Genomic DNA, 12,498 nt, shown 5'->3' on the forward strand with positions numbered 1-12,498 from the left:
TGAAAAGCCATGTTTCTGAATGACAGAACCTAATGATGCCATGTAGACAGAGAAGAGAATTGGTCCAAGAACTGAGCCCTGAGGCACCCCAGTAGTTAAATGTTGTGACTTGGACACCTCACCTCTCCAAGATATTTTGAAGGACCTATCTTATAGGTAAGACTCAAACCATTGAAGTGTGGTCCCTGAGATGCCTTTTGCCAGTAGGGTTGATAGGAGGATCTGGTGGTTAACCGTGTCAAAAGCAGCGGACAGATCAAGCAGGATAAGTAGTGAAGATCTGGATTCCACTCTTGCCAGGGTAAGAGCTTCAACAACTGAGAGCAAGGCAGTCTCAGTTGAATGTCCACTTCTGAAGCCAGATTGGTTGCTGTCAAGAAGGTTGTGTGTGAGAAATATAGAGACTTGGTTGAACTCAGCTCGTTCAAATGTTTTTGCAATGAAAGGAAGAAGGGAAACTGGTCTGTAGTTCTCTATAAAGAGATGGGTTGAGGGTGGGTTTCTTAAGTAGTGGAGTTATATGAACCTGTCTAAATGATGAGGGAAAAACACCAGTGTGGAGGGATGTGTTTATGATGTGAGTTTTGAGACTTCAGCCTCGGAGAGTAAAGAGAAGGATGTAAATTAATGTATGTTTTCTAGTGATATGAGCTTGACTGATTGTGGTGTGGAAAATTGTGCACTAATGCGTTTAATTTTATTAATGAAAAATGTGGCAAAGTCGTCAGCTATTAGAGATGAAGCAGGAGGGGGAGGAGGAGGACAAAGAAGTGAGGACATTTTTTAAAAAGCATGCGAGAGTTAGACGAATTGTTAATTTTGTTATGGTATTGTGTCATTTTAGCAGTGGAGACATTAGCAGAGAAGGAAGATAGGAGTGACTGATACACATTAAGGTCAGTAGTATTTTTGGATTTGCACCGCACCACACCCTTTAAGCAGCTCTAAGCTTAGAACGGTGTTCGTGTAGAACATCAGATAACCAAGGGGCAGATGGGGTGTTACGGGCTGGCCTGGAAGATAAGGGGCAAACAGTGTCTAAACAAGATGTAAGAGTGGAGCAGAAAGTATCAGTAGCACTGTTAGCATCCAAAGATGCAAACAGTTTAGGGGAAGGAAGTGAAGATGAAACCATTGCAGATAGCCGGGGGCGGGGGGGGTGCAGAGGTTATGTCGAAAGATGACATGTGGCGGGGTAAGTAATGTGTCAGGGACCATGTTGAGGTTAAGAGTGAGGAGGAAGTGATCCAACGTGTGCAGTGGAGTAACCAGAACATGATCAGAAGAGCAGTGTCGCGTAAAAATAAGGTCCAGTTGGTTGCCTGATTTGTGAGTAGCATTAGTTGACACTCGGTTGTGCTCAAAAGAACCAAGCAGAATGTGGAAATCAGCATAGAGAGGTTTATCTAGGTGGATGTTGAAGTCTCCAAGCATAACTAGGGGGAGTAACATCCTCAGGAAAGGTTGAGAGCAAGGTTCAGCTGAACGCACTTTATTGAACTGTTTATCACAACAAAGGTCTACGCAAGCGCACAACACTGACAACGTATAAGATAGAGTACGAGACCGAACACAGAATGTCTCAACACAGTAAACAAACAAGTGTTTCCTAGCAACAACAACTGCGCTAAACACTAATGAGACAAGAAATAAATACACTTACGATCTGCTTTTAACTCTCGTTAATTTAACTGCTTCTCACAAAGGGTATTTCTTTACACTCTCTTGGCTGGCGCTTGAACGCACTTTACTGTTTATCACAACAAAGGTCCAAGCAAGCGAACAACACTGACAACGTATGCGATAGAGTACAAGACCAAATGCAGCACTTGTTATATATTATGTAAACCAGGGGTTCCCAAACTTTTCAGACCGCGACCCCCAATATTAGATTGCTGACGACCCACGACCCCCCCCCCCCTTGTGTTTCCCTCTTGTGAGGATTTGCGATTTGGTTACATACTGACAGAGCTAAAACAAAAAGGAACACAATCTCTAGGCCAGGCTATTTTATTAACAAATTATGGACAAAAACAAATATATCCATAACTGTGAAATGCTTACAGACAGAATACGAACAAGCTGCCTATAACACGCATACAACAATAACTTACTTTGTATTCAGAAAAAACGCCTTACATACATGTATGGATTTCCCAATCAGGACCCAGATTTGGTCAATGGGTGGAGCAGATAATTTTATAATTTTAATTTCATTTTTAAGATTACAAGTAAACAGCATTCAAGACTGCAAGAGTTCCAATCTATATGGGCCTTAGTAGCCTACTCTTTTTGATGATTTTTTTTTTTTTTGTGATTGCATTGTTTGTGTAATATGTGCTAAATTGTGAAAAAAAAAAAAAAAAAAAAAACGCCTAATGTGATGGATGGGCGCTGTGCGCGGAGACAAGCAGGTCCACTCTAGGTTTAACTTTGGAGATCGCCACCCGCAGATCATCTTCCACCTTAAGCCGTAACCTGTGTTTATTCTTAATGTAAGTCAGCGCGCAGAATGTCTTTTCACATAAATACGTTGAGCCAAATTGCATGAGGACATCCAACGCGGCTTTCGACAACTGTGGATATTCCAGCGCGACAGAAACCCAGAACTCATCCAGCATCTTGCCGTCAAATGCCGTCCTCAGGGTTCGATCGGTTGAAAGTTCATCAAGCGCATCTAAAACCCTAACCACATATCTGACGCCAGATGATTTGCCGTGGTTACATTAAATGGTGACCTTATCCAGTCATATTGGTCGGGAGCGTCTCCTTTAGGGAAATGCTTATGAAAGTGATCTGGATAAATCCAGATTAAAAATAATTTTTTCATTGTGCTCCCATATTAGATGGGGAAAAATTACAGAGGGATTTATGGATATCTACTTTTGTTATCCTGTAAATCAGAATATACTATCAATAGCCTTAAAAAAATGATTTTCGCCATGTTTTTTGTAATAAAATGTTATATAAATCAGGCTAGGAATAATATATTTACAAATCCCTCTGTAAATGTCTTCATTATAACTAGGTACAAGACTGGACAGTTTGGTGTATATAGGTGCTACTAAAGTGGAGATTTCGTACTTGGAGTATGAGAGAAAGGTCATTTTGAGAAAACAGGCTTTAAAGATTTATCATCAGCCAGTGAGATTGCGCATTCAGCCCTTTTACTTTCGCGATTGGTTGCTGATAAAAAGGAAATGACCATATTTGGATCTGACAGCATTGTACAGTGAAGAGAGAGCTTTCCAGCCGTGCAGACAGAGATCGCGGATCGGCAGGATGATTTACAACGCTAACTTTTGTTGAATTTACGCGAAATCTACAGATGCAAACAGACAAAGTGTAATAGAATAAATACCTAAATGTGTATTTCAGACTTTTTTTTCACCATCTCGCATTAACATAAAAAAAAAAAAAATAAATAAAAATCTGTAAATCATCTCACGACCCCCCGCTCCCCACTCCGCGACCCCCCGGGGGGTCACGACCCCCCCTTTGGGAACTACTGATGTAAAGTATAATATTAAAGACTATAATACAATACAATATTGTATTGTGTTATAGTTATTATATCCAAGTTGTCTGTCTGGAACGCAGCATTAGGTTAACGTCAATAAACGATAGTTTACTACAATTAAGAGCTATTCTATAGAATGACATTTCAGCACTTGACAAATGGATAGCGACTCCCAAGTATCACTTAAAGGGGCGGTGAAATGCTCATTTTCACTCAATATCCTGTTAATCTTGAGTACCTATAGAGTAGTACTGCATCCTTCATAACTCCAAAAAGTCTTTAGTTTTATTATATTCAAAAGAGAAAGATAGTCCGTACCGATTTTTCCCAGAAAAACACGAGCGCCTGGGGGCGTGACATGTGGGCGGAGCTAAAGAATCACGAGCGCCAGTAGGCTTTTGCATTGAGAGCGTTTGGAAGCTGTGACATTACCGTGGGGAAAAAAACATCATCCAAAACAAACCATGGCTAACAGTCAGATTCAGCGTATATTTATGATCTAGAATCAGATCCAGAGGCTGAAATTTAACAAGAGCAGCATCAGCAACGACGTCTCTATGTGGTATGTACTGAAACTGTATATATTTGCTTAGCGGTTTTGGAAAATGACTAAGTTCCACTTTGTCGTCTTTTTTTTTTTTTTTAAGCTGTTCATGTGGAAAGTGCAGTTTGATAACATCGCATGATGTTTACTTGATGTGCTTACGCGCCGATAGCCAAGTTAACAACACAGAGATATTTGAAGCAGTTTTACTCACCGCATGCGGTTCCAACACACGATCGTGACCCTTTTTCGTTGGGACTGCATTATCCTTAAGAAATAAACGATGTGCAAATCCGGCGTCAAACTGGGCCTTGTTTGTAAAACAAGCATCTTCGAAATGCAGAGAACAAACAAAAACACTTGCACAACTCTGTTGATGCTCTGTAAAAATAAACTCCATCCACTGGTCCCTTAATGCTGTTTTTTTTTTGGTAATCTGTGCAGGGTTGTCTTGCCCTGGCAACCAAAAACAAACTTCTTTTGTGACAATTTGGTCTCTCGATCAGTGAATGTCTGTGCTCTGCTCTACGGGAACGCACGCTCTTCCGGCAGAAGTGCCCTTAGGATCCATATAAGGAAATTCCGCTCCATTTAAAGTCACACAGACCCATACTCGAAAAAAACTTTCCGAAACTTGTGACAAACCGGAACAAGTACAACTTAATTTTTGAAACTTTGTCCATGTTTAGCATGGGAATCCAACTCTTTAACAGTGTAAAAAACTCAGTATGCATGAAATAGCATTTCACCCCCCCCCCCCCCCCCTTTAAAGCACAGCTACGCACAATTGTGTTAAGTGCATTGTTAGGAAACGCATGTGAAACAATGAATGATCGCAAAATTACTCATAGAAAACGCTCTTAAGCTCTAAGATCAATTGTTATTAGGAAACCCGGACCAGCTTGTTTTGCTGAAAATAGAATTATTTACATAAAAGCCATGTAAATCTAATAAAACAGCATTGCACTTTAATTCCAAAGGACTTAAATTTTTAAATTAAAAAAAGTTAAAGAATGTGTTTTGATTTAACCCTAAGAGATATATACTTATAACTAGTGTTGGGGGAGGGTGATACAGTATAGTATCACAATATTTTCCATGGCAATACTGTATTGATACATGGATGCCAAGAATCTATATTTTAGTATACTATTTGGTAGAATAATAAACTCAATTTCTAGACAATCCATTAGATGGTGGTGTTGAGTTTGTTTTCTGGTGAGGTCAGCTGGGTCGCCTTCAGCATGCAGCTAGGAGGGGATGTAATTAGGTATGCACCAAATATTCGGCATCCGCAAATTATCAAAGAGAAAACAGACCAAAAATGTGAGCAAAAAAAGCTACATATAATAATAGTAATATTATTAAATAAAAGTGTGTGTGTGTGTGTGCGCGCACTTTGGATGGGTTAAATGCAGAGCATGAATTCTGAGTATGGGTCTCCATACTTGGCTCTATGTCATGTCACTCACTCACTAAATCAGGGGTGTCCAAGCCTGCTATATATCAGTGTAGACTAATGTAATTTTAAGATGGCAACAAAACATGAAAAAAAAAAAATTCCATACTAATTAACTAATTTGGACTAATTAATTATATTAAAAAAAAAAAAAAAGTGAAATATAATGATATGCATTCAACAAGGTAGACCAATAACCCAAATGACGTAACAGGCAATGCCCCTGACACCCCCGAAGAAGAAAAAACACCAACTAATATGTTTATGTTAGGCTACTCAGTCAGGCGCTCGCTCACTCAGTATGCGCTGAAGGCTCGTTGCAAAATAGCCAATGCGTTTAACAGACCAGAAATAGAAGATCCTCCAATGGATTCCCTATAAGCTATAATGGTGATGGCAAGAGAGTGGTGGATAAAAAAAACAACGTTATGTCGCATCTGCAACATGACAATAGGGTACACCAGAGGGAATACAAAAAAATAAATAAATAAATAAAACAGCGGGAATACTTGAAACATGTCGACTCATTTACGCCGACATCACCTTAGTGTGTCAGTATCTGTGAAAAGATGAAAAAAAGGAGAAACATACACGCAACAAACTATCCCCGCAGCATTTAGACAGACATTTCCAACTGACTCAAACAGGGCAAAAGACATCACTGCGGCTTTCTGAAAAGTTGAGATGTTTTTACATTTTGCTGTATCTAAAAGGTACCGAACCGTGACATCAGTGTATCGTATCGAACCGAGAATTTTGTGAACCATTACACCCCTAATATATATGTATATATATATAAATAAATAACTTACAGAGCTCTTTTAGAGGTTTTGATAACCGCTGATAATCTAATGAGACACTCATCTGATTTCTTGAATTTCTGAAGCTCAAACTCCTCCAGCTCCTCCTCTGATGTCAACAACACAAAGACCAAAGCAGACCACTGGGCAGGTGAAAGATCAGCAGATGAGAGACTTCCTTTGCTAAGGTGGGTCTGAATGTCTTTCACCAGAGTTTGGTCGTTCAGTTCATTCAGACAGTAGAACATATTGATGGATCTCTCTGGAGACAGATTAGACTCTAATTTCTGCTTGATGTACTGAACTATTTCCTTTTTGATCTGCTCATTTCTATTTTCCAGTGTCAACAGACCCTGTAAGAGTCTCTGATTGGACTGGAGTGACAAACCAAGGAGGAATCGAAGAAAAAGATCCAGGTGTCCATTATCACTCCCTAGTGCCTTGTCCACTGCAGTCTTGAGCAAATCAATCATGTTTTTTTTGGATTGTCCAAGAAGGATCTGAAGGAATTTTTTGTTTTTCTGTTCTGTAGAGTCTTGATCAAACACATATTTATTTTTGATGTCTAGAAACTGATGTGCATAAAGGGCTGCAATAAACTCTTGAATGCTCAAGTGAACGAAGCAGTACATGGTACCAAGAGTGATCCCTGTTTCCTCCTTAAAGATCTGGGTACACATGCCTGAGTACACTGATGCCTTATAGACGTCAATACCACAGGCTTCCAGATCTGTGTCATAGAAGATCACGTTGTTTCTTTCCAGCTGATCAAATGCCAGTTTCCCCAGTGAAAAGATGGCATCTTTATCCCAGGAAACATCTGGTGTATGTTCTCCATCATACTTTCGTCTGCTCTGCTGGATCTGAAATCTGAGGAAGTGTGTGTACATTTGTGTCAGAGTCTTAGGAGTGTCTTCAGTATTTGACTCCTGCAGTGTTTTGGAGGCATCATCAGTCTGATTGTTTTTCACAACATTATTTCTTTTCTCCTCTAAAATGTTCTGGAGAACAGTGGCTGAAATCCAGCAGAAGACTGGGATGTGGCACATGATAAAGAGACTCTTTGATTGTTTAACATGATCAATGATTTCTTTGGCCTGATTCTCATCCGTGAATCTTTTTCTGAAGTACTCCTCCTTTTGTGCATCATTGAATCCTCGTATCTCTGTCAGCCGGTCGATACAGTCAGGAGGAATCTTACTGGCAGCTGCTGGTCTGCTGGTGATCCAGATGAGAGCAGAAGGAAGCAGATTTCCCTTGATGAGGTTCGTCAGGAGAACATCCAGAGAGGCTGGTGATGAAACATCACACCACGTCTCATTATCCTTAAAGTTTACAGGAAGACGACATTCATCCAATCCATCAAGAATGAACAAGACTTTGAATTGATTTCTTCTTGTGAGGTTCAGTCCTTTTGTCTCTGGGAAAAACTGAGTTATAAGGTCCATCAAACTTAGTTTTTCTTTCTCCTTTAAGTTCATCTCTCTAAATGGAAGAGGAAATATGAAGCTGATATCTTGATTTTCTTTTCCTTCGGCCCAATCCAGAACAAACTTCTGCACAGAGACTGATTTTCCGATGCCAGCAACTCCTTTTGTCAGTACAGTTCTGATCTGCTTGTCTTGTTCAGGTGCTTCAAACAAATGTTTGCACTCAACCTGTATCTCCTGTGATTCATGACGTCTGGAAGCAACTTCAATCTGTCTCACCTCATGTTCAGTATTGACCTGTTCACTACAACCCTGAGTGATATAGAGATCTGTGTAGATGTTCTTCAGAAGTGTAGAGTCTCCTTGCTTTGCAATTCCTTCAAACACACATTGATACTTCTTCTTTAGGCTACACTTTAGCTGATGAATGAAGATCAGCTCATCTAAACAGAAACAAAAATACAGATATTTTGTTTAATCTTATTTTCTCTCTGCATTTATAATTGACTGTCAGACAGATGATCATGAGTCTCTTACCTTCTAAAGTATCAGCAGCTTCATCTTGCTTCATCTCTCTCAGGAAGTAGAGCGTGAGATCAAGAGCTGCTTCTTTCATACTGCATCTGTTCTCATTAAAGTCCTTCACAAAGTACTGCTTGTCCTCTTTTTGTAATATTTTCTTAAACTTTTGCAGCTCATTCTTCAGAAATGTGATAATTTTGCTTTCAAGATCCTAAAGAAATAAATAATAAAATGTTGTTTAGTAAACTATTTGTTTGTTATAAAAGGTTAATATTATTGTAAATGTGTTTTCCTACCTGGAAGACCTGCAGGAGATTGTCTTTGAAACTCTGAGTCTGGACGCCTGAATCTAATGCCTCATACTGAACTCTATTAGTCAATAAAATTAAGTACTGAATTTTCAGGGACACTTTTAAAGAAACAGTCTGAAAATATTTATTTTTAACAAAAACAGAAAGCATTAGCTTTTTAACTTCACGCTGTTTAAGTATATGATCTATTCAAGTGCTGAATATCACAGTCTCTCACTGTAATATTTTCTGTCCTTTAAGCAAACAACACAGGGGCTGGTGAATTAATAAAGTTATGTTAGGGCACCAAAATTGACAAAATATATACTTCACATCAAATAATTAAAATGTTCTTTGCTGATGCTTTCAGCATTTTAATGAAATTCTGATAAATATTTAAACAATTATAGATTCATGATACATATTCAATGAAATATTTTCTAGCAGTCCATGTGCAACAAAAAATAAGAAAAACATTAAATACCTTTTGGTAGATGATGCTTTTTTCTCACTGAAGTCCGGTGGCTCACCTTCTTTTGACCGGTCACTCTGCACAGACACAGAGCTGGACACATGTGATCCTGATCTTACACTAATGACACAAAGAACAGAGAAAACTATAACAGATACTTCAGTCTCATTTAAAGATGTTTTTTTTTTGTCCCGATTTGGAGTTTGTTTAGTCCAGTTGAACATAACTAGTTCACTAACTCATCAGGTCTGACAGTCAAGTGAAGCGCTGCTTTCTCATCCTTCTCATTTTCTACTTCACTAAAAAACACAGCTGTGTCATACAATTTCTTGTATCTATAGCAATGAATATAATGAAAAATGACCTGTGTACAGTAAACGAGTCTGGGAAAGAGACAAATATCTTTTACATTTCCCTTTAAAATGATCCACTAATTTACACTGTAATAGTTTGATGTATATTTTTATTAATGTTAATGATATCTAGTTTGCCCATTATTTATATTTAATACACACTAAATATACAACCCCAAATGTGTAATGCAATAAGCTTTATATGATAAATTATGAGTGCTCTGTTGAAGTCATTTCTACAGGTTCTGAGAGATTAACAGTACAGATAATTCAGAACCATTCAGACATGGTACTCTTTTCTTTACACAGATGTGTTTGTTTAAAGAGCCAGTAAGATGAAAATTCTAACCTTCCTATCACTGTTTATAAGTCCTGTACATTAGGTTTAAATCCATCCAAGGTTATTGTGTCAAAATATCATTTTAAAATGACCTCAATTCTCAGAGATCCCCAAACGGTTCGTGCGGAGCTGTTCAAAAGATTCAGTTTCCTTAAACCCCACCTTTCGGTAACATACTGTGTTCTGATTGGTCAACTAACATAGTCAGTTTTGATTGGTTGTTCCGCACACAACTTCATGGTAAACAATGCGTTAGCATCTTTTTGGGGTGAATTATGTCTTATTCCTCTCATCGAGAAGCAAACAGTAAAATAAAAAACTTGAACAGTCTCACTGCTTTTTCTTCTTTGTGGGCGCATTCAAGACGCGCGCTTCAGTTTGAATCTGAATAGAGCGTTCAGCGCAGAGGCGTGGTCACATTAGATATAATGAAGGGAGACGTGAAAAACGGACATCGCGTTGTTTTCATATGGATTTCTTTATCACAGAATATCTGTTTTAGGCACTTGTTTAGTTTTAAAGTAGACATGTCAAGCTTTCTCTCATGTATCTTCGTTGAGTATTCACGGAGTTACACTTCATTTTAATGACGTGTTTGTACATGACGATCAGCGCAGACAGGCTGCAGACAGCACACATACTGATAAGACGCTCGAGAGAAAACAAACACATAACTTCATAATCATACTTCGCGTTGTGATTCGGAGATGCTCGTTGGTCTAAATATAGTTGGTAATGAACCCTCTTTTATGGCCAAACGCTTTGAAAATCCCGCCTTGTACTCACCGAGATTAGAAAAGCAGTCATCTGTGAAATGTTGTGAACACAACAAAAGGGATTTGTTGTACTGCTCTGTTATTGTGGTAAAAATTAATTTTAGCCATTGGTTCTTCTGATCTTCATTCTTTGGCAGTGAAAATAAAACAAACTTGCCTTTACAATTAAAAACACACTGTCTCCTCGACATGATGCTCTCACACCAACCAGAGCGTCTGTGTGGGGGTGGGGCAGGTCAGAGCTTCGTTTCTCCCAAGACGGTTGGCGGAGATTATTATGCAAAGTGTTCTAGTGACGTACATAGAGATGGGCAAAAGATTTGAAATCTATAACGACTCGTTTCAGCGATTCAGAGTCGACTCCTTACTTTATAAGCCAATAACTTTATAAATCGTGTACTTTTTGGTTTAATTACTTTGCACATTGTTTACACTGATGGACAGTGTAAACAATACAGACAGTATCAAAACATTAAATACCTTTTGGTAGATGATGCTTTTTTCTCACTGAAGTCCGGTGGCTCACCTTCTTTTGACCGGTCACTCTGCACAGACACAGAGCTGGACACATGTGATCCTGATCTTACACTAATGACACAAAGAACAGAGAAAACTATAACAGATACTTCAGTCTCATTTAAAGATGTTTTTTTTTTTGTCCCGATTTGGAGTTTGTTTAGTCCAGTTGAACACAAAATAGTTCACTAACTCATCAGGTCTGACAGTCAAGTGAAGCGCTGCTTTCTCATCCTTCTCATTTTCTACTTCACTAAAAAACACAGCTGTGTCATACAATTTCTTGTATCTATAGCAATGAATATAATGAAAAATGACCTGTGTACAGTAAACGAGTCTGGGAAAGAGACAAATATCTTTTACATTTCCCTTTAAAATTATCCACTAATTTACACTGTAATAGTTTGATGTATATTTTTATTAATGTAAATGATATCTAGTTTGCCCATTATTTACATTTAATCGTGTACTTTTTGGATTAATTACTTTGCACATTGTTTACACTGATGGACAGCTTCATTATACACTGTAATACAGGTAATTTTTGATTTCCCATCTGTGTGGCTCTTTAAAGAGTATCTTGGAGAAACTAAATTTAATTCATGGCAACAGCAAGAAAAGGACTCCATTACTGATGGGGTTTTATTCCTCACAGAAAGTGTTTAAAACAGTCTTACCTCTGTTTCTGTGAGAGACTCATCTTTCCTCTCTTCTCTGACAGACTGCAGATGAACAGACTGGTTCATGAAAACAATTGAATGCTCATCATGACCTGGAAGCAACAATATGTTACTAAGATGAATAATATGGCAATTCAGATGATGAATGTTGAGCCTACAAATAAAAAAGGGGCTTCAAACTAATCTTATTACTATGCAAGTCATATGCATTATGTGGTCACACTTTATAATAAGGTTCCATTTTTTACATTACTGAACATGAACTAACAAGAAAAAATTTGTAAAGCTTTTATTAATCCCTGTTAATATTAATATCAACATTTACTAATGCATTATTAAAATACAAATTTGTATAGGAATATTAATTAATAGACCTGAGCTAACATGAGCTAACAATGAACAGTTGTATTTTCTATTAAGTACCTCGGGAATAAGTGTTAAATCATTTTATTGTCAGAAAATATTGCTAAGTTAAATAGGATGTCAGAAATAGATTAAGAGCTTTAACACAAGTTGAACACTGGTGGAGGTTTGAGACGTGTTTTTCTCCTCTTAAAACACCCGGTGGAGATGAACGTCTCTCTGCAGCAAGCAGACGCACAAACTGCTGCAAACTGAACTGAACATTCGGTGTCGAATCCTGTAGTTTTAAACTCATGCTGTGTTCGAAATGCCTCACTATCATACTACTCTTACTATTTCTGCAGTATCTAGTATGTATACAGTGAATAGTATGCAGTCTTTCCGCACTCATGAAATACACGGATGACCTACTATATTTGTCAGAATCTGCTGA

General features: G+C 38.2%; 1 protein-coding gene across 1 annotated transcript in view; it reads right to left on the minus strand.

Annotated features, from left to right (window-relative positions):
- LOC113040597 (NLR family CARD domain-containing protein 3-like) overlaps positions 1–12,498 on the minus strand; it is a 45,978-nt gene that overhangs the window by 21,681 nt on the left and 11,799 nt on the right. Inside the window, exons 3-9 of the mRNA XM_026198899.1 lie at positions 11,700–11,744; positions 10,987–11,094; positions 9,025–9,157; positions 8,572–8,604; positions 8,291–8,486; positions 6,872–8,196; positions 6,336–6,823 (exon numbers count right to left, since the gene is read on the minus strand). Coding sequence (XP_026054684.1) covers positions 6,336–6,823; positions 6,872–8,196; positions 8,291–8,486; positions 8,572–8,604; positions 9,025–9,157; positions 10,987–11,094; positions 11,700–11,744 — 2,328 coding nt within the window. The remainder of the gene's footprint in view (positions 1–6,335; positions 6,824–6,871; positions 8,197–8,290; positions 8,487–8,571; positions 8,605–9,024; positions 9,158–10,986; positions 11,095–11,699; positions 11,745–12,498) is intronic.

The sequence above is a fragment of the Carassius auratus genome, chromosome 22 (assembly GCF_003368295.1).
Source record: "Carassius auratus strain Wakin chromosome 22, ASM336829v1, whole genome shotgun sequence".
In the NCBI taxonomy this organism is placed as follows: domain Eukaryota; kingdom Metazoa; phylum Chordata; class Actinopteri; order Cypriniformes; family Cyprinidae; genus Carassius; species Carassius auratus.